The sequence below is a fragment of the Chrysoperla carnea genome, chromosome 5, assembly GCF_905475395.1.
Source record: "Chrysoperla carnea chromosome 5, inChrCarn1.1, whole genome shotgun sequence".
Classification (NCBI taxonomy): domain Eukaryota; kingdom Metazoa; phylum Arthropoda; class Insecta; order Neuroptera; family Chrysopidae; genus Chrysoperla; species Chrysoperla carnea.
In genome coordinates, this window is record NC_058341.1 from 65,481,185 (window position 1) to 65,507,635 (window position 26,451).

Consider the following 26,451-nt stretch of genomic DNA (forward strand, 5'->3'; position numbering starts at 1 on the left):
CCTTGCGTGGGATAACAGTTTTGTAATGTACACGTCATGCTCTTTTATTTGATACCCCACTTAGGTATATTTGTAAATATTCGATAATTCCTTCCCACTTTCTCGCTACACCTTTCTACCCTCCGAAGGTTAAAAGTAGATAAAAACAATAGATCTTTGAAGCTGGTTGTATATCGTGTCAATATTTGAGCTTAATCGATGCACAACTTTTTTAGTTTTTGAAGCATATCCCTTTCAACCCCTATTTCAGCCCCTTACTCTACTATAATATGGATGTATTATACATAAAAACCTTCCTCTTGAATCACTCTATCTATTAAAACAAACCGAATCAAAATCCGTTGCGTAGTTTCAAAGATTTAAGTATGCAAAGGGACATAGGGACAGAGAAAGCGACTTTGTTTTATACTATGTATTGATGGTACGCACTTGTATTGATAGAAAATGTAGTACCGTTTGTAACATGATGTATAGGACCGTGTTCCGGCAAAGTTAAATCTAAACAAAATAACTATTAGCTATTAAGAATGACTGTTTTTTTTCTGACCAGTATACGTTTAATAAGCAACTCAGACAGGCTAGTTACGTTGCTTAGGTCTGATATTGCAATTAAAGGTTAAATTCTAGATCAATAAAACCATAAACTAAAGTTTATAATGTAACTCATGTAATGTAATACATTAAATTTTCCTTTTAGATATTTAGTTTAATTGTACTATATACTACAGTAGCGGATCCACCCATATGGGCATGATGGGTATCGTCACCTAAATAGACTTATGATTTAATAAAATTAAAAAAAAAAAAAAAAACAATGAATCGCTTTAAATAGTTAGTCTATTGTTCCTAATTTTATACTAAACCCCCATCTGATAATTTTTAGGGGAAACAATTCTAGCGAAATCGGTAGAAGAGTACCATGAACCAAATGTTGGTGTCAAGTACTTGAGTATCGATATTTAGGCAGTGACAAAATCGATTCAGATGTACCGACGATTCATTAATGATAGTGAATTAATTATTATAAATGAACATCGACTCTGGATGGTCAAATAGAAAACAGAATGTGAAAATAATTACGCCATACCGGAGTTAGTAGCTCATATGATTGAAGCATGCGACCAAGATTTGTACCGTAACTTTTTCGACCAGCGTAGCTACCGCAGAGTGATCGTTTTCTATACTTCTTCGGGGGTAAAATCTTGGTTGCGTGACTCAATGGGACAGGAAAGATTATTCGGGCTTGCTTTTCTAAACATCTGGAAATCGATGATATCGTCAATGCTTTCGCGAAAAAAACGAAGGCTTGAATTTGTTATTCAAGTAAAGAACCTATATAAAATTATTTAATGCAAAATGTATACTGGTTTTGAACTTAATTTGAAGTTGTAAAAATTTTATCAAAATTGGTTCAGTAGTTGAGAGGTGACATTGTGATGTGTAAACAAACGCACATTTACTTTTGTAATTTTTGTGAGCGAACAACCGACATTTTACGGGTTTATTAATTTACAAATACACTTTACAAAATCTTGGTCGGGGCCTCATATATTTGTAAAAAACTCCTTGGAATGCACTATATCGATCGTGAGCGAGTTCATATTCCGATTCGTATTTGGCCGATTTTCGGGTGCTGTGTCGTGGCCATAACCCATTTAAAGGAATGGATCCGCGCTTGATATACTATCTGTTTGCTTCAATATTCAAAGGTTTACATCAATTTGAAAATAAAATAAAATACTATATGCAAAAGAAAATTTTAATAAACAACATTATTAAACAGTTAAATCATACAAAATTGTATAATGAATGTACAAAATAAATTTTAATGTCGATGTCGATGTAGCAAGCGCTTGATAAAGAAGCCAGCTTCTTTACTATTTACGTATTGTTGAATGCATCTCTTGTTTTACTTTAATATGTACAATTTATTTATTACTGATAGATAACAATTAAATAATAACAACGTTACGTCATAACATCGAACATGAACAGGTAATGTTCATGTTATGCCTTAAAATCCGCAATGCCATCGTATGTACAACCAGATCTTTGAATTATTTGTGTTGCTGTCCATATTCCACATTTTATACATGTTTCAATGTCATGACCTAAAAATAATCGAAACATTTATTTTATAAATATTTTTTTAACTCTAAAAATGATTAGATATGGGACGGATTATATATCCGACGGTTGGATACCAAATATAATCGAGTTCATAAAATCGAAAAATGACCAAAAGATCGAAATTTAATAGTACAACGAAGATTTTTAAATAAAACTAAACCTAAACTGTTCGTATGAGGGTGAAGAAAAAAAGTCAGTTTGGTCAGAAAGTGTGGCCTTTTAAATTTACGCGCATGAGTGTATTTACAGGTTCATAATAACCAATCGAGCTTAAAAATCAAGCACATAGAAAAAAACAATTGAAGAGCTTAGTGGATGAAGATGTTATGAGACAATTAAGTGGAATCGAGATAATCAGCTGTAAAGTTTTTAACTTGCATAACAAGTTATGCAAGACATAACAACTACATCCACTGAAAATAGCTTTATTTGAAAGGTTAGCGAAAAGGGGAAACATGCTATGTTTAAAGGAGAGCATAACATGTTCATCCACATGAAAATCTCGATTTCCTCAAAAATGTCACTTAACATGTTCATTCACTAAGCTCTTCAATTATCACATGTTATATTTTGAATTTTTTTAAGCGTTTTTTGTTTCTTGACATTTTTGCTTAAACCTCGCCGTTTTTTATTCTAAGCAACTTTTTCTAATATTTTTTTTGATACCTCTAACAATCTCTGACGCTAGGCAAAATATTAAGAATCGGCCGTTTGTCAATTTTTAGTAGGCTGATTTTAAGTACAGATTTAAGTATCTTAAAAAAGGTGACTACGCTTTCTGACCTACCTGACTTTGTTTACAATTTCATACAAATAGTTCCCGCCCGGTCCCGTAAAAAGGAGAGTTGTACTATTAAATTCCGATCTCAAATTACAGGATAATTTGTCAAAGGTTTTATTTTACTTCTTACAGGTTAATTTTTTTAATTAAACATTTTCGGGCAATCATTCACGGAAATCACCATATTATACTATTCTGGCGGTTCTAAAGATCTGCTAGACTGCTGTATATCAAATATTCGAAAATGATCGACTAGAAAAACATTAGCCTTTAACTAGTCGATTATTTTCGACCTGCAATTACGCCTTGACGATGAATAGACTATAACCATCTTTACAATAATTATATAATTCTATTAATAAACGACCGCCACACTTATAACATTAATTCAAATCTAGAAAGGCCCCTGTGAACTAATACTTTTCAATTTTACACAATGATTTCTGTGACATCAAGGCTGGCGAAGTTTTACGAAAATGCATTGAAGGACAAGACGTCAAAAATTTACCCAAAGCACTCGATATTTGCATTTAGATGTATTTCCAATTGTCTACCAAATGCTTCTGGCAGGTTTGCCTGTGACAACAGCGGCGAATGAACACTCCATTTCAACTTTGCGTCGTCTCAAAACATACCTTAGATCAGCAATGTCGCACAGAGTTATGGATAAATTTTTTCTGAACCTCGCAGAATTAACTTATAGAAAAATAGTGACAGAATATCACATTTCGACATAATAAAATGTTCTCTAACTCGAAAAAAGAGTTTCTTGTTTTTATTGACTTTATGACCTAACATACTGAATAAAAGTTTGAACCCCCTTCGTGGATGATTCCTACGCACGAGCCTGCACCTAAGTATCGATTTAATATTCTATAAGTATATTGTATAATAATAAATTACCTAAAATTAATTGAGCTAAAAAGCCACCAACAAAGGCATCGCCAGCTCCGTTGGTGTCAACAATTTTCTCCTTGGATAATTCTGCAACTGGAAATTCTTTGACAACACCATCTTTAGCTAAAATTACAGGCGATGCACCTTGGGTTATAATTGCAACACGTGGACGGTTCTTGTTTAATTTTGGAAGTTCACATATTTTTAATGCGATTTCTTTACGGTCTTCTACACCCAAATTTTGTTCTTTTGCAAAAGTTTCGGCTTCCTTAAAAATAATATTTTATATTAATTGTCGAGTTATTAGAGAAGTTGCATGTTTTTCAATTTTTATTTCTTTTCGAAAGTTTACTTTTTAAATTTATTTTTCATGTAATTTTACAATTGAAAATCGTTTTCTAAATAGTAAATTCAAATGCCAATGACGTCAACACATCATTTAAGCAACGACTTCGCACGGAGAAATGATAAAATAACATACAGAATGATAAATGGTTTGTCTAATTAAACGTAATTTTTTCATAGTAACAAACTGAAAAATGTAAATTTAGCATGATTGCGATTGGCTCACAGCCTCCACGGGTGTATATACGTCACTACAGTTTTTTTTATTCCAAAATTATAACTCTTTTTTAGTAATAATTAATAACTAAATAGAATGATTAATTAAAAAAAAAAGAAAAATTACTTAAATAATATATACTTAAGATGAATTATTCCTTCATTTATATACCGTGTGATCATTTCAAAAGTATCCATCCTTATTAACTCTTGATGTGATGTGATTATTGTTTTGTGTGAAAACACGTCGATTTAGATATCGAGGGAGGATTTCAAAAATTCTCTAGGTATCACTTTTAAACTTCCTCCTCGATATCTAAATCGACGTGTTTTCACAAAAAACAATAATCTCATCAGGTCAAAAGTTATTAAAAAAGGTGGATACTTTTGAAATGATCACACTGTATGAATTTGTGGTAAAAAAAACTAACTGCAGGTTCTCTATTTTACAGTATCTATATAATGAATTTTTTAATATTCCATGAATATTTCTATTTGCTTTATTAATTCACTTAATTCATATTAAGTTTAATAGCTTAGTGGAACCTTTTTTTGTTTGTTTACTTGAATTGTTAGTACATTAGTTATTTAATTTGATTTGAAACTAATTTTATGGCTGTTTCAAAATAAAATATTTGAGATAATTCGATGCGCAATGAGTCAAATATGCAATCTTCCGAAGCATCTTGTGACAGTTTTCTGCAATCCACATGATACGATAAAAATGCGAATTGCGGAAATTAGAATTGGCCCAGCTAATGAAACTGCAATCTTAAAAAATCAATTCTACAGTGTTGGAGGAACGCTCCCCTTCGGAATTACAGGCGTTAGAAACTTTGCATAACGTGCTGAATTTCTACCGAATTCGTTGGATTTTGAAAAACTGTTTCGAACAAAAGTTGATTTGTGAAAGATACAGCAAAACTGCTAAAGAAGAGTTCAATTTCTGAAGGATGCGATTCCGAATTCATGTGTTCGGTTCTTAATACTAAAATGCTTGTTTTGGTGTTAACCTAGATTTATTCTGGTATAGAAAATATATATATATATATATATATATATATATATATATATATATATATATATATATATATATATATAAATATATATATATATATATATATATATATATTCTTTTTTTTTGTATTTTCCTGCAAGCTAATTTTTTCGAGACAAAACAGACCTCTGAAGTCGAAAAGTAGAATTCAACGAACATTAGACAAACCATAAAAATTAGCAATAAGGCCAAGAAAAAATTAAAATTTGTTCTTAAATTTATAAAAGCACCATTTTTTATTTTATTTAAAATTAAAAGATTTGATGAAGATTTACCGTTTCATTTCCAAAAAGAATGTCAACATATGGGAACGCCTCCATTAATGGTTCCTTATAAAACTGTGAAATGAATGGAGCACTGAGATTCATTAAAAACATTCGATTATTTTTTAAGGCATGTTTGGCTACTTCTAGCATTGCTTGTGGACTAACAGTTAGAAAAAATCCCTGTAAAAAAAAAAAAAAATTAGTGACGTCAAAAAACAACAAATGAATTAAATAAGCAGTTGATCAAATTCTACGAAATCTCATAATAATCTATAAATTAATACAAATTAAAAATTAATTAAAATTATTTTAAAAGCTTTATACAGGATGATTTTTTAAATAATCTCCACCCTTATATTTCGAAAAAGGAATAAAAAAATAAAAAATGAAACGGATCAAATTTGTTTTTTTTTAAATGGAATTACGTATACAAATCAACCAAGGAAAAAATATATTTGTGGCAGTAAGTTTTTTATATACGATGTGCCGCTAAGTTTTTTCAAAGATGGCAGTACGGCCTAAACTGACGACTTGATCTAATTTGACGCTAAAACTTAGCGTCAAATGCCAGCATAAAAATACACCTTTACAATAAATCTATTTTAACATATTTATTAATTTAAATTTTTAGGCCGTGCTGCCATCTGGAAAAAACTTAGCGTCACGAACAAATTTTCCACAGTTGTTTTTAGATTGTAAAAACTTTGTATAAAAATCGGCCAATCAAGGCGGGTGCTTAATTCCCTTTTTTGGACGGTAATTTTAATCAGTTTTTTACAAATTGCAAAAGAACTATGAATCAAATTTAAAAAATTTTTAATTTTCAAATAAAAGTTCTAGCTGATTTAATCGTGCACATTCCGACTTTCTAGCTTTAAAATTGACAAAGATATGAGAATTTTAAAATTGGATTTTTTTGCTCATTCAATCAAATGAAAAATGGACTGGTCTATCTTGTAAACAATTAGAGATAGAACAAAAATTTAAATGTGAAATTTATTCCTGATAAGAAAATTAACAACTTTTGTTTGAATCTTGAGGGTGCAACTTAGGAAAAAAACTTTGGTGTCCATTGTCTCCAAGACTATAAAAGATAGAGTTGAAAATTTTTAGGTAGCTTCAACTATTTAGAATATAATTTTAAAATTTTTGAAATTTAAAGTTTTTGCATTCAAACTTTTGTTATAGTTTTAACGGATTACAAGATGAGTTTTTTAAATTTGATTTTTAAAAATACTTTCGAAAATTTTCAAAAGTGTTTTCTATAATTTTTTTTTCTGCTCTTCTAGAATGTTTCTTGAAGCTACATGCAAATTTTTAACTCCCTATCTTTTATAGTTTTGGAGAAAGTTTTGTCCTAAGAGACAATAGTTTTGTCGCCCTCACGAGAAAACAGTAATGTTTACGAAAGAATTTTTCAAACAAAAGTTGTTATTTTTTTATAAGGAATAACTTTAATATTTAAATTTTTGTTCTATTTCCTTCCAACGGTTGACAAGATGGATCATTTTTCATTTGATTGAATAAGCAAAAAAATTCCATTTTAAAATTGGCATATTTCGATCAATTTTGAAAATAGAAAGTCGAAAAAAACAAAAAATGTGCACAATTAAATCAGCTAGAACTTTTATTTGATGCATAGTTTTTGTTGTAATTTCTAAAAAACTGATTAAAACTCCCAACTAACACCCCCCCTCCAAAAAAATGGTTAAGCAGCCTCCCCCTGCGTGGCTTTTTTCTTTATTACCATGATTTTTTATTTAATTTTGTTGTGCTAATAGATAAACCCACAATTGATAATTATATTTACCAAAACCAGCACTTATAGATATAGTTGTTTATCATTACCATGTGTTTTATTAAAAGTGATATTAGGGAATTACTTTTAGTATGTATATCTCGAGATATCGACTTTTGATACGAATATTTGACACGCTGGGCATAACTTTTTTTCCGACTAATTTGATGCTCAAAATCATAGTCAAGCGTTATCATGAGGTTACATCTTAAGTCATCTTTGCCATGCATGCAGTCATACTTTCAAAGTTTTAAATCATGATTAAAAATATTTACAAAAATAAACACAAAAGATGATGAAAAATATTTTTTAGTTTAGTATTCAAATGACATCAATTTTTATATATACAGATGTCAGCAAAACAAATATCTTTTTTATTTTTAAGTTATTGTTCTTAATTTTACTGTATATATTATAAAATGGTTAGCAAAAAATTATCATATTAACAAATTTTACAAAGGATTAAGTCAATGTCATTATAATTAAAAAACAAAAGTAAACAAACAATTGATTGAGTTAATTGTTGAAATACCATGTATAGACAATAATGATCGTTTTTTTTTTTTACGTCATGTAAATAACAAAAAATATCCGCTCTAAGATAGCCTTTGCACATAATTTGCGCTCTCGCGGTTAAACAGTGATGTATACGAAAAAATGTTTGAAACAAAAGTTGTTTATTTTTTAAGGAACATTTTTTACTTTTAGACTTTTTTCTATCGCTAACAGTTTACAAAATTGGTCCTACGGATCCAAGACCCAATTGACCTATGTTGCTCATTTACGAACTTGACCTCACTTTTTACATTCTAAGCACGCTATAAAAAATTCAACTTGATATCTCTTTTCGTTTTTGAGTTATCATAAACACAGACAGACAGACAACCGAAAATGGACTATTTAGGTGATTTTATAAATACCTGTATCAAAATTTTGTTGGTAGCACCAATATTTTAAAGCGTTACCAATTTGGGACTATAGTTAGTATACCTTATTACACATATACATGGTACAAAAATTCTATTACTTATATTATAACATTGAAAGGAATTTAAAAAAAAAAAACTGTTTCATGATCCTTTCATACCCAGTACACATATGTTGGATATTTCGTATATAATACAAGGTGGATCATTTTATTCTATTATGGCTAATAGTTCATTTTGCAGTTTCGAAGGAAATTTGACTTAAAAATATGTCTTGATAATAAAAACACTTAATTCCGCTTTTTTAATTATTTTCAATAAATGAATAATTAATAAAGCGGAATTAAGCAAATAAAAATTGTGTTTTTATTATTAACCATTATGGAATTCTACAAGTTAAGGCTCAATACAATTAATAAAAATGTCATTATTGCATTTAATCGAAAGAAAGCACGCTAGCTACAGAAAAATGCTGTAGCCAAAAGTTTTCAAGAGCAAAATAGGACATTCGCCTGTATCCATGACTTTGACCTAAAATTCTAGCTTCAGGGCCATTTGACCTTAATCTTCAAAAAATTTTGAAAATTTACCTGGGCTTAAAAGTTATTAACACGAATGAATGATCTTTATTCTCCTTTATAACATTTGTCTAAAAAAATTTCGAAAGCTAGCGTATTTTCTTTCGATTAAATGCAATAATGACATATTTTTAGGTGACATTTCCTCCAAAAGCTGACGTTTTCCGAAACAATGTTTTAAACCGAAATGTTAGATTCTGTATGGGAATCAACTTTCTAATTAAAAATGTTATTCTATAGGTTGTTCAAAAACTCCCCAACATGAAATCCGTTTCATGACCCTTAGAACACCAACAGGCTTTATGGGGTTTTAAGTTAATGTCGGATCTGACCGACATACAGGGTAGACCATTTTAATCTATTATGGCTAATAGCTCGTTTTGTAGTTAACCGATCAAAAAATAACTTAAACCAAAGTTGTAGAGTTTGATGGGGGACATCATGTTCTGACATCAGATTGAACCTAGTTCTCCGGGCTGCTTTAATAGTCAATTTAGAATCTAAAAAATAAGAGATATAGGTAGTTCAAACCAGAGTGACACCGAACAAGAGAGAGTGTAGATACGAGAGCACACATATATGTCTGCCACTCTGGTTTGAACTACCTATATCTCTTATTTTTTAGAACCTAAATTGACTATTAAAGCAACTCGTAGAACTAGGTTCACTACAAAACGAGCTATTAGCTATAATAGATTAAAATGGTCTACCCTGTATGTCGGTCAGATCCGACATATTAACTTAAAACCCCATAGAGCCTGTTGGTGTTCTAAGGGTCATGAAACGGATTTCATGTCCCTGATTTCAAGTCGCTGATCTCGAATTTATGATTAAATTGATTCAATTTTCACCCCCCCCCCCCCCAAATAAATTGAAAAACTAAAGTTAAAGCTAAAACCCTAATAAATTATTGAAAACAAAAAAACCCATTGTGTCCGACTTAATAAGGATGTATAAGCACAGTAGTGGGGACATAAATTTAAAAAATATATATTTTCAATTTTGATGGTGAATTATGTTATTATAACTTGACAATATAAGACGAAAAGTAAGAATAAAATTTTTCAAGATTTGAAGTAATTTTCAAAATATGGAAAATTGAAAATTTTGTTTAATTATTTAGCTTTCGATGTTTCGAAAACCAAGGCAGACATCGAAAAATTATTATTACTTATTTTTCGTCTACATTCATGAAGTTATAACAAAATTCATCATCAAAATTGCAAATAAGGTGCAAATAATTTCAACTCTAAATCTAAAATTGCCTTGGTGGTCGTACTACCTTAACCTAGGAGGGAACTATAATTTTTTGAGTAAATTTAAAATAAATAATAGTTCTGTGACCCTCGATACGGCCACACTAATTTATTGAACACTATTTGGTAATGTATTTATTATTAAGATGAAAATTAAATGAATAAATAATTTGTTCAAAAATTCAAAGAAAAAAATTTCACAATTTCTATTCTAACTTCTTTGGTGTGTTAATTGAAAATTATTAATAATTTAATTTAATATTTCGCAATTAAAACAAATTACAATGATTTCAATATATTAAAAGATTACATCATAAAACCAAAAAAGATTGTTTATATTTTACAAATGATTACTGAGTTAAAGGATCCCGCTATTTTCATATGGAAATTGGGTTTTGGTGAAATTAATTGAAATGTTAGAAACGCTAGTTTGGAAGGTACTGATCAAAAACTTATCAAGGAAACAACTTTTAAAAATCAAGTTTATGGTCTGACTGATCATATTTTTAAGTCGCATTTCCTCCGAAAGCTAACAATTTTCGAAAAAATGTTTTAAATTAAAAATTTTAGTTTTTTTATGAAGATCAACTTTCTAATTGAAAGTGTTCTTGACAAAGGTAATTTTAGTAAACTAACTTCAAATAAAAAAAAAACTGAATTTTGCTTTTAAGGAGACATTCAAGAATTGAATAATACTAGGGATTTCAATGAAACTTTATAAATACATATTTTGATTAACAGTTTCCAAAAGTTGGCTGGAAAAATTATGAATCATGTAGGTTATCCTTTTTCAATTGGAAATTTCTATATCAAAAAATCTAGAGAGCGTGATAAAAAACTATCTAAAATATTTAGACAATCTTGCAGTATATAATAAATCCATAATAATATAAGGTTGTCGATGATATCGAAACAAAATTTTAATTTAATTATGAGGTCATCGAAAATCCATCATTTGATGAGTAGAGACGACTATAGTTAGAGTATTGATGATTGAGGAGAGATATCTATACTATCAATTTTATAAGCAGCACTTGCACACAATATATTATATATTTTTGTAGTTGCGTGGTATTGTAAAGCTAAAAATAACACATTATTTGACTACAAAGCATGTATTTGGTTTATATGTATGTACCGAGCAATAAAACAAAACTTTTTTAAAAATACTGTAGGGAAACAAACACCTTAACGTTTAGGATCTAAATTGACGATTAAAGCAACCCGGAGAACTAGGTTCAATCTGATGTCAGAACATGATGTACCCCACCAAACTCTGCACCTTTTATTTAAGTTATTATTTGATTGGTTAACTACAAAACAAGTTATTAGCCATAATAGATTAAAATGATTCGTCCTATATAATTTATGGTTTTATTAAAGTTCACTGCCTCACTATTAAACTGCTACCCATTGACAGTAAAATTTTGACACGAGTTCTTTCAAAATCAAAAACTGCGTGGAGAACAAGCTGGGTTCCGAAAACATTGCTCCTGTGTGGACCTCATAAACACTTTGAGGATCATCTTAGATCAGAGCACGGAATTCCAGACGCCGCTTTATCTGGCATTCGACTTCGACAAGGTGTTCGACTCAATCCACAGAAGTGTTGCCTGAAAAATCATTAGAGAGTACGATATACTAGAAAAGCTAGTAAATATCATCAAGGGAACTTATAATGAATGCCAAGTGATACACCAAAACAAACTCAATGACCCGTTTCCCATTAAAACAGGTGTAAAACAAGGTTGTTAGCTATCACCTATTATCTTCTTGATGGTTCTGGACAGAGTTATGAAGAAAGACAATGAAAAAAAGCGCAAAGAAATAAGGTGGAAGATGACTGACAGACTCGAAGATATAGGTTATGCCGATGACTTATGTCTTTTCTCGCATAACATCAACGAGATGAAATCCAAAATTAAACATTTGGAAGAAGAAGGGAAGAAAGTGGGGCTGAAGATAACAACAACAATAACGAAGACCTCGAAGTTAACAACGAGATAATAGAGAGATAATAAGAGTGGCTGAATTCCAATACCTGGGTAGTATAGTTGCGGAAAAGAGCAGCACTGACAAAGATGTGGTAAAAAGAATTAATAAAGAAAAAGCAGTATTTGCCCAGTTACGACCAATATGGAAATCACATCAACTCAGAAGGCACACAAAACTGAGAAGTAATGTTAAATATGTGTTGTTATATGGATGCCAAACCTGCAACGTGTCCAAATAAATATCAAGGCAACTACAAACTTTTACAAACCGTTTTCTCAGAAACTTCCTTAATATCTACTAGCATGAAAGAATCTGCAATGAAGGTCAATGGAACAAATGCGAATAAACACCAGTGAATATCGCCATAAAACAACGTAAATATGGGTGGATTAGACACGTGTTAAGAAGTAAAAATAACATTGTCAAAGAAGCACTGGAATGGAACCTCTAAGGAAAAAGAAAAGAGGCCCCCCTCGACACTCCTGGTGAAGAACCATAGACAAGGAAATAGTCGAAGAAAACAAATCTTGGGGAGAAATCAAAGCGATGGTGTTCCTTTGTTGAGGCTCTACGCCCCCCTTTTGGATTAAAGGACATAATTTTTAGATTAATTTCGAGCGCAAACAATTTGTAATCTGATTGAACAACTTTGAGTTCATTTTCTAAACTCAATACTAAAAAAATTTTTCGAGAGTTTCTTCAATAAATTTCACTGAAAATCAATTAACATAAGAAAATAGCGGGGTTCTTTATTTGTGATACTATCAACCAAATTGTTTTATGAAGAAAAAGATAATAACTCTTTATCAAAAAAATAAACTTCGGGCTCGTGCTACGAGCCGTGCCAAACCGAAAATGCCAACGGATATCAATGGATTATAATTTCTTAGATAAAAATTTACATCATTTATAATGTTATTTTTATTAGTAATTATCATTTGGATGGAATTTTAAATATGTTAATAGTCCACTCATAATAGCTGAAAATTAATGAAGTAATAAAAAAGCAACAATGACTCCCATGCCAAGTTTAGATTTTTTTACCTGTAGAATAAATTTTCATACATGTAGAAAAAATCGATTTAAAGTAGGTTACTCCAAAGTTGTTGAGCGTAAGTTTTTCTACCGATTTATACTTCTCTCTACGACTTTTCTCGAAAGTGCTTCGTTTTCAAACATGTGTTTCTGCGTTTTTCACTTAATAACATCTTATACATTATTACTCTTAACAAGTTTTTTTCTGTACTGCCCTTATCTTCCTTATTCCTTTATAAAATTCCATGATTCACTCCTCATTTTCAAGCTTATAATGTCTAGGTTCGACGTAAAATATCCACGGTCTAAAAATGTACCGCTTAGGAAAAAACACGCTAGACAAATAATTTAAAATATCATAAAATTTAAATAAAATTAAATAATAAGTTTATTAGGCAAATATGTTAGTTTTTACAGATGCTCTCCTAATAATCTAGACGTATAATTACTATTTTTAATAGATGTTCTTCTAATATTAATTTAAGAACTTTTGATTTTTTTCACCACTTTTCTACGAAATTTGTTGTTTGTAGTTTTAGCCACGGATTACACTACGCTTGTAACTACGGGAGCGGAATTCGCACGGGTCGAGCTAGTTAATTATTATTAAACAATTCAGCAAGAGTGAACCATGGACGTATTCAAAAACAAAAATACTTAAGTACGGCATGTTCCAGTTGGTAGACAAGCTCATCGGTGCAGTATTTTTGCCTGGCAAACTATTTTATTGTTTAATAATTATTATTAATGATATTAAGTGGCCATAGTGTCCTATAAATTTCCTGTTGCGTTTTTTTAGCGGTATCATGATCATTTGAAAACGCAGCACTTTTGAGAAATGTCGTAGACGTTTGGTAGACTCGCCAAAAAATAGCCACTCACGAAGATTAAAGTATCTACTAATAATTGTATAAAGCACCCTTTCTATCCAACGGTCTAATATATTTTGATTTCTTTCAGTCTTTTGTGTTACCCGAAAAATCTGTATACAAATGAAGCCACTGCGAGAATATTAATGACAAAATTTAAGCAAACTGGGTCTGTAAATGACGTTAAAACAGAAACGCTCGAAAATATCGTAGGAGCGCGTGCAAATGTTAAGGAAAGTCTAAACACATCAATTTGGCGTAGAACTCAGAAATGAGTGCTTCCACAACCACTATGCATCGAATCTTAATGACATTTTCAAGAGAGGAAAACACAGCAGGCGTTGACGAATATTTCGGATTTATACCGATGTTCAAATTTGTAATACAAAAATAATAAAATCAATTTTTCCCGATAATATTTTTCTGTTTTCGAGGCAAATTCAAAGAAAATATATACGTTTTTCGAGTTTATGGTGTTTTCTATCACTAATAATCAACAAGAATAATTTTCCGATTAGCATTTGCAATAAAACTTGGTGTTATAATTTATTTTTTGGCATTATACGAGGTATTATGATTGTATATCTACAACTAAAACGCATAGATTTGAATAATTTTTAAAAAACGGAAAATTTAAGGTAAATAAATAACTTTCCGAAAATATGATTATAAGATTGGGATATATAAGAATTTACAAATTGGTATAACAACTCTTAACTGAATTAATAAATTTCGATATTTGCCCCAATTTCCTATATCAATTTTTTTAATTATATAAATACGCATTTCCACTATCAAGTAGTCATCATCAGTATGAATTAGCTAATCGAAATTACTCTTATTGTGTATGTTGCTAATTTGGTGGTGGACAGCACATTGATATTTGCACGCACGTACCTACAATTTATACTGTTCTAAGTATCTGTCAAATTGTAATGTCAGTGACGTCAGCCATTCCGCTTCATTCAGGTGACTAGTGCGCATGATCGTTATGCGCAATGGTATTCGAGTATTTTTTGACGTTGAAATTTTGACTTTTAAAATAATAAATTACAAATATGTAGGTCAATGTAGAAGACAAATTATTACAAGATTTAAAGAACATATGGAACACTTAAAATATGGATGAATAGAAAATTATGTGTAGCCGCTCGCGCTATCGAAAATGATCATAAATTTGACAATTCGAACTTAAAACTTCTAAAATCAGTACCCAACCCTAGCGAATTAGACCCTTATGAAAGCAACTACATTCAAAAACTGGGTAATGAAACAATGAACTTGGACAAAGGAATAAAAAAATAAAAATTGCAAAATCAGGGTTGAATTTCTAGAATTGGTAATGGATTGTGCAAATAAAATATTATTTACTTTCATGATTTATTTATAATTTTTAATTTTAAGTTTGATTTTGTAATTTATTATTTTAAACGCCAAAAAATACTGGAGTATCATTACTAGTGTCCGACCGAAGCTTCGGCTTCGGCCACCTTCGGTCAAACATTTCAGGCCGAAGCCGAAGCTTTGGCCGAAGGTTCTTAGCAAACGTCGGAATTGAACGAATTGTTCTAAATGTTATTATTTTGAAATAAATTTCAAGGTAATATTTTTAATTATCTTTAGATTGACTTCTAGATCAACTGCTCAAGATCATAACCTCTAAATCAACTTTAATATTAAAGTTTTAAAATCATGTTTTTAAACCTTCGGCTTCGGCCAAAAATCGACCTTCGGTCGGACACTAATCATTACGCATAAGGATTATGCGCATTGGCCAAGCACTAATCACCTGAATGAAGTTGATTGGCTGACGTCACTGACATTACGATTTGACAGATACTTAGAATTGTATAAATTGTAGATACATGAAAATATCAATGTACAATCCGCTACCAAATTAGCAACGAGTAACATACACAGTAAGAGTAATTACGATTAGCTAAATCATACTGATGATGACTACTTGGTAATCGAAATACGTATCTAGGAAATTGGAGCAAAAATCGAAATTTATTTCGAAATATCCTTAAGTTCTCAATTATTATCTTTGATAATATTTATATTATATATAATTTAATAAATATCGAAAACCCGCCGTAAACGTGGAAAATCGTTTTTCCGAAATCACCCTTGTTTTATCTGCGAATAATATTTTACAGATAAAAAGCTTAAACTTGCCCTAAGTAGCAATGCTGCTTTTTGTACTTCTGATAATCGTCGATATTTGATCTTATATGAGTGTACTATAATTTTTTTTTTACATTATCACCAACTTGTTAAATTATCACGCAATGAAATAACATTAATTACAGTTCAGTTTTTATTTAAAAAAAACTATTATTAAACACTCACAATACCTCTATATAAAAGCTAAAATATATAATCCCCAAAACTACCCAACTAGAAAAGCAGTGTGTTAAGCGAGATTAAATTCCACTATTCCAGGCTCGAACGCAGGAATCATTCAAGAGGGAAAGGATTCAAACTTTAGATCATCATGTTAGACCCTGAAGTCAATAAAAACAAAAAACTATTATTTCGAGTAAAAGTTATCCATCAGTTAATTCTGCGAGGTACAGAAAAAAAATTTCAGACATTTCGATCAAGGGTATGTTTTGAGACGACGCTGTTATCACAGATAAAACTGCCAGAATGTCTTCATTGCAAATATAGTGCTTCGAGTGAATGCGAATCATCGAGCAAAATTGACGAGTATGGCTCAAAAAGTTGAGCGCAAGAGTCTTCAATAAAAATTTTCCATTTTGTTTGAAAATAGATGAGCAAAATTTCTATTTTGACACGAGCCTTGATTTGTAGGACTATATTGTTAGTTCAAATTTATGTGGAGAGATTCTCAATAGGGGATTTATAGACGGAGAGCTGGTCGCCACCTTGACTAAGGTACTCACTACAAAACTACAATTTTTTGTATGATTGATTTAATTATAGTTAAGGTAGTTCCTCCGCGACCGTCCAGTCAAAAAGTTTTGGACTAATACTATCATTCAGTGCATTAACTGTGCTATGACTATTATACATATACCATATATTATTTTCAAAAGACTGTAGTTCCTCACTACTGTTTCTAGTATACATATAAGCACACACACTATGACATATGCCTTTAACATCAGTCTTCATATCTTTTCCACAAAAATCATCGCTAAAACGAGTTATTTATTTAAGTTTTTTATCGAAACTATATGGTAAATAATTTTTATTTTTATTTATATATTTTCTAAATATAGTATTCTACATTATATTAGTTTTTCATAGAGATGGTGGACGTCATTCATTGGTAAATAAATATAATATTTGTAAATTTGTGTATTTTTATACACTTCTCCCATGTACACGTACAAATTGCGTCACTTTTAATTGCTAATATCTCATGTATGGCATGGTAAATCATCTTCTAATTTTAACAGCAAGTGTATTATGAATTAAATATTTTATATTCTGAGTTTTGAGAAATTCTTGGAATATCACTTTCGTGTAGGTACTACCTTAAGTATCAAAACGTACTTCTGCCTGGGGTGGCGCGGTTGCAAGAATACCCCTTCAATTTTTATAATTGTAATTAAAAAAAAAAAAATATTGTTTCACACGTCTGCCGTTTACATATGTTTTAATTTATATTACCTGGAATTCATAAAATAATTGGCACAAGATTTTTGAGTTTGCAAGCACCTGTCAGGTGTGTTTAAAATTGTGACAAACGGACGTATTTAATATGTAATATACTTTAACAAGTCTGCCGTTTACGTATGTAATTCATGCTATTTAAAAGCGTGTAAAAAATTGGCAGAAGATTTTCTCGATTGTAAATGCTTTGTCACAATTTGAAACACACCTGACAGGTACTTGCAAACGCGAGAATCTTCTGCCAATTATTTTATGAATTCTAGATAATATAAATTAAAACATATGTAAATGGCAGACGTGTGAAACAATATATTTTTTTTTTAATTTAAAATTATAAAAATAGAAAGAGTATTCTTGCAACCGCGCCACCTCAGGCAGAAGTACGTTTTGATACTTAACTATAATTAAATCAATCATACAAAAAATTGTAACTTTGTGGCAAGTACCTTAGTCAAGGATACGACCAGCTCTTAGACTATAACATTATTTTCGAAATTAAATTATCTTTCTTCTGATACCAATTTCGATTGCTTGACAAATCGATGTAGTTACCTATATTGACTTACTTGTTCATACCGTATGAACAGATAAGTCAATATAGAATCTGTTAACCAGTCGAAATTGGTATCAGAAAAAAGGTAATTTAATTACAAAAATAATAGTAATGCGGGCCTCGAAATTTGCTCACTCAACTCTATCTAGCGCTTATTCTAGACAGCAAACAAATCTTACGTTAAATATGTTTTTCTTAATGTTATAAGTTTTATTCTTATCATTTATTTCTTATCAATAAAACTATTCGAAATTTTGATTTTGCAAGCTTTATAGACATCCGGATAAAAGCAAGCTAAATTAATGTTTTTAATTATTTAAAAATATTTTTTTGGCATCAGTACATAAAAAATACGTAATAAGGTCAATAATACAGAGATAATATTAATAATAATAATTAAAAAATTTATATTTGAAAATATTTATTGATGAATATTCATTAATATTTTTCTATTTATACAAAAATGATATTAATCATTGTATAGCTATTAAATCAGACATAATGTTTAATTTTATAATCAAATTTATTTGGTTTTTTTAAAATTAAAAAGGTAGATTTCCTCAGGAAAATCCAGATATTTTCATTAAGTGTTATTTATTACACATAATTCAAATTACGATAAAATGTATTTGTATTCTATCTGACTCAAAATACTGTAGGAAATAAAGCATTTGACCAAGGAGAGTCGGTGGAAAATGTGTACTTAAAAAGTCATATACTTGTGAACTTGTGCTTTTTCTAGCCTCGCCGTTTTCGATATATAAGCATTTGAAAGAATAAAATGCTGATTTTAGGAAAACTAGTTATTATAAAAAATTAAGATTATTTTGTGGTTCCGGTCAAAAATTTAGTTTGAAAGTAATAGGGAATATTCATGTATTTTTTTTATATTTTTAATTCATAGTTTACACCGTTATAACAAAGTAAAAAATATAAATACTGCTTAAAAATGCTGTATTTAAGTGTAAAAAAATATTTAAAATACATTATAAATTTGAGATATTTAAACGCAGTTTTTTGGCGCTCTCTGTTGATGACGTGTAAGTACGTAAACTGTCAAATTTTGACAGTTCAATGTATAATTTACACTTTAAAAAAATGAATTTACAACATAGAATTTACACTCGTTATTATAAATTTTTCTAATAAAAAGCCGTAGACTAGTATAATTTAATGAAATACCATATAAAATATAAGTAATTAATATCATACAGTATGTCAACAAATTTGACAAGCCCGTACTTTGATGTCACGTCCGTATAAAATTTTGAATTTCCGTTTTAGAAATTCTTAAATGGCCTCACTGAATTAGTACTTTTATTAATAAATTTTAAGTAATTAAAAAGATAATAATTACTAAAATAATGGTTTGGTTGAAATGTCCAGTCATTAAAGTTACGGAAGAAAAATATTTGAACCAAATTTAAATTTCATGAATATTCCCTATTAGATTTTATTATATTTTGGATGATTTTACGCATTATTTGACTCGTGACAATTTTCATGAAACCTTACCATTTTCGATATATACCCGTTTGAAAAAACGTGGCTTTAAGCCTTAATTTAAGCTATACAAAAAAATATATATTATTAATTATTTTATTTTATTTTTTCAAACGCTTATATATCGAAAATGGTGAGGTTAGATAAAAAATGTCAATAGTCAAAAAGTCTTTATAATTGTCCAAATATGATATCATCATATGGTTTTCAAAGTAAATTTTTTCCAGAATCACAAAATAATCTTTGTTTTCTTTTGACAAAAATTTGTACTTTTTTTAAACGCTTATATATCGAAAACGGTGAGGTTTCATGAAAATTGATTGAATCAAAGAGTACGTAAAAATGTTCAAAATATAATCTAACTGCTTTCAAATTAAATTTTTGACCGAAATCACAAAATAATCTTTTTTCATAATAATTAGTTTTCGGAGAAAAACAGCATTTTATTTTTTTAAATGCTTATATTTCGAAAACGATGAGGCTAGTAAAAAAATGTCAAGTGTCAAAATACTGGAAAATGTTAGTAATATATACAATAGTTTAAAAAAATGTAAATTCAAGAGAATGTAGTGTACGGAAGTAGGGAACTTGTGTCCCACTGGAGGTGAAGGCTATAACGCGGTGGTCTTTTAAAATGGAAATTATCCAGCAAAGCGGGCGATTATAATAAATTTTATCAAAAATTCGTCATTGTAACTTAAAAATAAATAATTGTTTAATAAAAAAAAAGAAAACAATCATACCGAAACATAAAAAAAATGTGCTTGTTCCAAATAAGCTTGGTTTTCTGGTTTACGCATATGATCAATGGTAAAACAATTGGCTGCCGCTAGATTCGCACACAATGAACGATGTGGACCAGTAATTAATACAGCACACGTTCCAGTTGGTTCTTTATCCGTATACTGATATTGTACATTAACACCATCTGTGCGTGCTCGCTCCTCTAAGATTTTCGAATATTTATCGTTGCCAACACATCCAAAAAACGTTGCTATATTTGGTTTTTGTAGAATCCATTGTGCAACACGTAATGCATTTTGTACACTACCGCCAGCGATAAATTCAGCATTGTACTCATTTATTAATTCATCGTTTAATGTTAAATGCCGTTCGTCAGCTAATATTGCATCATCTGATTTCATGTCATACTTGGTTAGACAATTATCGGAAACAGTTGCGGATATATCCAATAAGGGATTTCCTAATCCCAACAGCACGCCTTCTCTAATAAAAAAAGAAATACAAACAAAATTTAAAATTTTATTCAACATAATTCATGAAAAAACAGGTATAAAATAAGATCCCATTAACGTGATAGTATCAAACCTAAGATTTTTAATCTAGTCAAGAAGCATCATTTTAGGATGAACCTAATGTAGCTCTTCGAAAATTATGTCATTTAATTCGGAATAAGGTTTAGATACTTTTCAGACACAAATGAAGAGGGAAAAAGAGGCGAAATCTGCCTACAAGTAATTTCCTGCTGGTAATACTTTAAAGAGCAAGAAATTTGCTAAGAAGAAGTCCAATCTCCTGAAACTCTACCACCAATATTTACTATTCTCGGAAAATTATGATAAAGGTGTCAACAAGATCCGTACAGAGCAGGAAATTTGTTAAGATAAACTCTACCATTCGTATTTCATTAAAAATATTAAAAAATGCTCCTTTTTATTTAACAATTCCTTGCAATTGTTGAAACAAATTCGCTATAAACAATATGGCATCGAGTTGGCCCATGGCAACATGCATTTAAATCATCAGCAGGACAATTTGAAGAGAATCGCGTATAAAATTGAGGTGAAATAGTTTTTAATATTCATGCTCCGATTTCTCTTGGGCTAAATATTATTTTGATAGAAAATTTACATTTCAAGGTAGGTTATTTATTCAAAATTTGTCATTATTAAAAATATGTCAATTCTGACTCAAAATGAATAAATTTGTAGAAAATACCTGATTATTTTTTGCGATAAAGCTTCTGTTAATCTTTTCATTTCCGATTCATGAAATAATTCGCAAAATACATTATAATTTAATTGACAAACATTTAAAAAGACATGTCAATCAAATTAGACCAATAAAAACTAGCAAAAACAATAAATTATGTGGATAATTTTGAAACAAGATTTTTTTCTGTTGTAGAGAAATAGAAAAGGATACAAATTAAGCCCCCCCCCCCTTTTTTTAGATTTGCCAATCCAGACCGATCAAAGTGATACCAAATAGATGAAAACCTTTTTTTTTTGTAATTTTCCAAAATTTTTGTTTATATTTAAATATAGTGGAGAGCTGTAAGATTTATACCTCGGAATCCGAGAACAGTCGATGAATCTTTATAAAAACTGTGCGAATGTATGGTTTAAAGCTTACTTAAAGAAGTTAAAAACAAAAATTTATGCGATCATGCGCAGATAATGGGAGCCACCCCTTCTTGAAGGTGGAAAAATTTATGCTGAAAATGACAACGGGAATCGATATAGGAATGATTTCTGAGCAAAAAGAGTCATCGAAACATATTTCGAAAAGTCAATACTTTCCGAGTTATTGGCGATTGAAATTCGGAGTATTGAACGAAAAATTTGATTTTTTGAAAAAAGTATATCATACACTTTTTAACGTACTATGAAAAACCTTGAAAAAGAAAAAAGTTTCAAGTCATTTGCTGAAAACTGAGTTAAAATATTTTGTTTTCCAATCTTTTTTTTTGTAATTTCATTTTTTTTCGAGTAATTTAACGATAAAGCCATTTTTTTGTTTTTTTCGAAAACTTTGTTTACATTTAAATTGCAATATTTAAAAAAATATTTATCCGAAAGTGCTAGATTTTCTTGAGCCTGCTGTCAGTACCTAAATAAAGTTAATTGGAAAGCAGCAAGCATTAATTTTAGTTCCCGTGGAAATTTCATTAGTTTTTGAACTGAATAAAAAATAAAAACAAAGGTCCGATAAACTTTGTTTTCATCATAGCTCCGTCAATTTTGATGCAAATAATTTGAAACTTTGTTCATTTTCAAGCTTTTGTACAGTATTTTAAAAAATGGATGATTCACTTTTTTCAAAAAATCAAATTTTTCTATTATTTGACGTTAAATACTCCGAATTTCCATCGCCAATAACTCGGAAAGTATTGATGTTTTATTCTTGTGCTGAATAAAACATAAAAAAATGGTACGAGAAACTTTCTTTTCGTTATAACTCTTAATTTTCTTACAAATGACTTGAAACTTTTTTCATTTTCACGATTTTTATGGTACTTTAAAAGTTTAAAAATTACTTTTTTCAATAAAAAGTAAAATTTTTGAGTTATTACGTTAAATACTCCGAATTTAAATCGTCAATAACTCGGAAAGAATTGACTTTTCGAAATATACTTTAATGATATTTTTAGCTTAGATTTCATCACTCTATCGATTCCCGTTGCAATTTCAATATATATTTTTTTACCCCCTAGAAGGGGTGGTTACAATTTTCGGCGCTTGTATGCCGAAACTATTTAGTTTATGAAAAAAATGGTCTGGACATAAATTGTAGGAAATTTTTTCTAGTTTAATTTTGTATACATATTTTCCTCGTAAAACAATTCGGAAAAGAGATATCGTCAATAAACTGCTTTTGACACCATTTTTATAATAAGGCGCGAGCGGCAAGGATACGAGGTAGCAAAGTGGAAATTCGAAAAGAGCACATCAAAATCTATAAAATCACACATTTTCAAAACTTCCGGAAAACTTTCCAGGTAACCCATTTTTTATAACCAAATGATTAGAATATAATGTTATGTTCTGAACTAATTTGCGCTCTTACGGTTAAACAGTGATGTTTGGATTTCTATCAGACCAAAGTGGCACTGCGAAAGAGATATATATGTATGTGCACTCATATTCACACTCTCTTTTGCTCAGTGCCACTTGATCTGATAAATATACGTAAAAATATTTCAAACGAAAGTTGTTTATTTTTTTGATAATGAACATTTTTTACATTTAAACTTTTTTTCTATCTCTAATGGTTTACAAGATGAGTCCTTTTTATATGATTGAATAAGCATAATAAACCCTTCAAAATTGACATTAAGCGATGGAGAGATAGTCTTGTAAGCTACACAGGAGGAATGTGGAAAAGACTCACCATTGATCATAAAAAGTGGAGGGATTTGGGGGAGGCCTTTCTCTGATATGGACTCATTAATTAATTATTATTATACCATGTATATATGAAATATACACAGTATATTAAGTTTAGTCCCAAGTTTGTAACGCTTAAAAATAATGATGCTAGGAAAAAAATTTTGTCATAGGTGTTCATAAAATCACCTAATTAGTCCATTTCCGGGTGTCCGTCCGTCTGTGGACACGATAACTCAAAAACGAAAAAAGATATCGAGCTGAAATTTTTACAGCATACTCAGGACGTAAAAAGTGAGGTCAAGTTCGTAAATGAGCATCATAGGTAAATTGGGTCTTGGGTCCGTAGGACCCATCTTGTAAACCGTTAGAGATAGAACAAAAGTTTAAATGTAAAAAATGTTCCTTATCAAAAATTAAACAACTTTTGTTTGAAACATTTTTTCGTAAACATCACTGTTTACCCGTGTGTTTATACTTGATTAACAGTTATGCATGTGTCACATGTTTGTATGTGTAATGTGATAAAGAAATCAACACTGACTATGCATGGTATTTCAACAATTAACTCAGTCAATTGTTTGTTTTCACTTGTTATTATTCTATCTTTAATAATAATAAAAAGGATCGGTAAGACCAAGCGCGGATCCAGCCCTCAAAAAAGGTGATGAACACGACACAACACCCAAAAATCGACCAAATACGAATCGGAGTATGAACTCGCTCATGATCAATATAGTTCATTCTTACAAAGGAGATGTTTACAAAATATATGACGCCCTGGCCAAGATTTTGTACAGTGTATTTGTAAATTAATAAACCTGTAAACTGTTAGTCTGAAAATATGAGGGAGGGGTTTCCCGATTATTCAAATAAATAAATGACTTCAAAAGTAGGCTTATTTAACATTGGTTTTATGAAACAAAAAAAAAAACCCGTTGAGTCTGACTAAGGATGTATGAGCACAGTAGTGGGGATATAAATTTAAAAAATATATATTTTCAATTTTGATGGTGAATTATGTTAAAACTTGAAAATATAAGACGAAAAGTAAAAATACAATTTTTCGACACCTGGAGTAATTTTCAAAATATCAAAAATTGAAAAATTTAATTATTTAGCTTTCGATATTTCGAAAACCAAGGCAGATATCAAAAAATTTTATTCTTATTTTTCGTCTAAATTCATGAAGTTATAACAAAATTAATCACCAAAGTTGAAAATAAGGTAAACATAATTTCAACCCTAAAGCTAAAATTGCCTGATGTTCGTACTACCTTAATTATTTCTTTTAAAATAATCATTGCATAATTATTGAAATGGAAATGATGATTATAGCTCTGGCCGCCGCGTCAGGGTTCGATCGAAGAACGATAAGAATTTATTACAAATGTTATCTAATTTGCCACAGGCTAATTTTTAACTTATCATTTACATTTTTTTCTTTACGAAAATGGCAGCTATTGGGAGCCGTCGAAAAAGTATGACTTTCGTAATAGACTCTTCGAAAATGATAGGTTTTAAAAATTAACCTGTATAAAAAAAAAAAAAATCATGTAACAAATTATTTAAATCGTTCTTCGATTAGGCCCGACGATCAGGGCTATGAACGTTATTTTTCTTTCGATAATTACGTAACTTAACTTGGACTAACGGATTACCACACTGTAACAAATAGTTTATAATTTGATATCAATCTCTAAATCTATGGGTTAATTTCTGTAAAAGCAAGTGATAGTTGTAAGGAATAATTTTTCTTCCCTTATAACCAATTTTTGTAAATTTTACTTTCCTCACTACAAAAGCGTAGATTTTTACTAGCAAAGGCGCCAATGGCAGACAACAAACTATCTTTATGTAGTTTTAACTTTTACAAGTTTGTGTAAAAACAACATATTTTGTGCCCCTCAGCTCCTGGGCTAACTTACTATCATCGAAACTTTTTTAATGTTTATGATAGTACCCATATAGAATTAACAAAAGGTACTATTTTAATATTAGAAAGATTAAAAACTTAGAATTACATTCAACAAAATTTGTTTCTCATTAACTTATTTAAAAGATTTCGAACTGTGATTTTTTTTCCTCATTTTTTCAATTTAAGGTTAAAAACACCTTTAAATAATGGGAAAAAACTTGGAAAAATTTTAAATAATTAAAACATTTTTATAAAATAATTGATTTAAAAATATTTTAAATATTTTGATATATCCGAAATAAGTAAATTTATGAACAAAGTGTTGTGTATAACCTACTTCAAAAATATTAAATAAAACTTACTTTAATTCCACCATAATATAAACAAACGAAAAATTGATTTTTTAAAAAAAGAAAACACTTTTGCCAATAAAGAACATTTAAATTTATAAACTTTTTAATTCAATTAATATAGCGACTGTTGGGATTTCTGTATGTAACTCAAATTAAATATGTATTCAACCAATAATGCGACAACATGGTCTGTGAACATG

General features: G+C 29.8%; 1 protein-coding gene across 1 annotated transcript; it reads right to left on the reverse strand.

Annotated features, from left to right (window-relative positions):
- Positions 1-1,807: 1,807 nt before the first annotated feature.
- LOC123300850 (adenosine kinase 2) lies at positions 1,808-26,451 on the reverse strand. Its single transcript, XM_044883503.1, has 5 exons — positions 26,261-26,451; positions 20,594-21,077; positions 5,702-5,872; positions 3,815-4,076; positions 1,808-2,111 (listed from the first exon to the last, which is right to left on the reverse strand). Exons 1-5 carry the CDS (start codon positions 26,272-26,274, stop codon positions 2,008-2,010), a joined length of 1,035 nt encoding a protein of 344 aa, XP_044739438.1. The 5' UTR covers positions 26,275-26,451; the 3' UTR covers positions 1,808-2,007.

Coding starts and splice junctions, on each gene's coding strand:
- LOC123300850 (XM_044883503.1), bottom strand. Junction 4,077..5,701: donor TTCTTTTTGGAAATGAAACG/GTAAATCTTCAT, acceptor ATTATTTTTAAG/GAAGCCGAAACTTTTGCAAA. Junction 2,112..3,814: donor TTTAGCTCAATTAATTTTAG/GTAATTTATTAT, acceptor GATTATTTTTAG/GTCATGACATTGAAACATGT.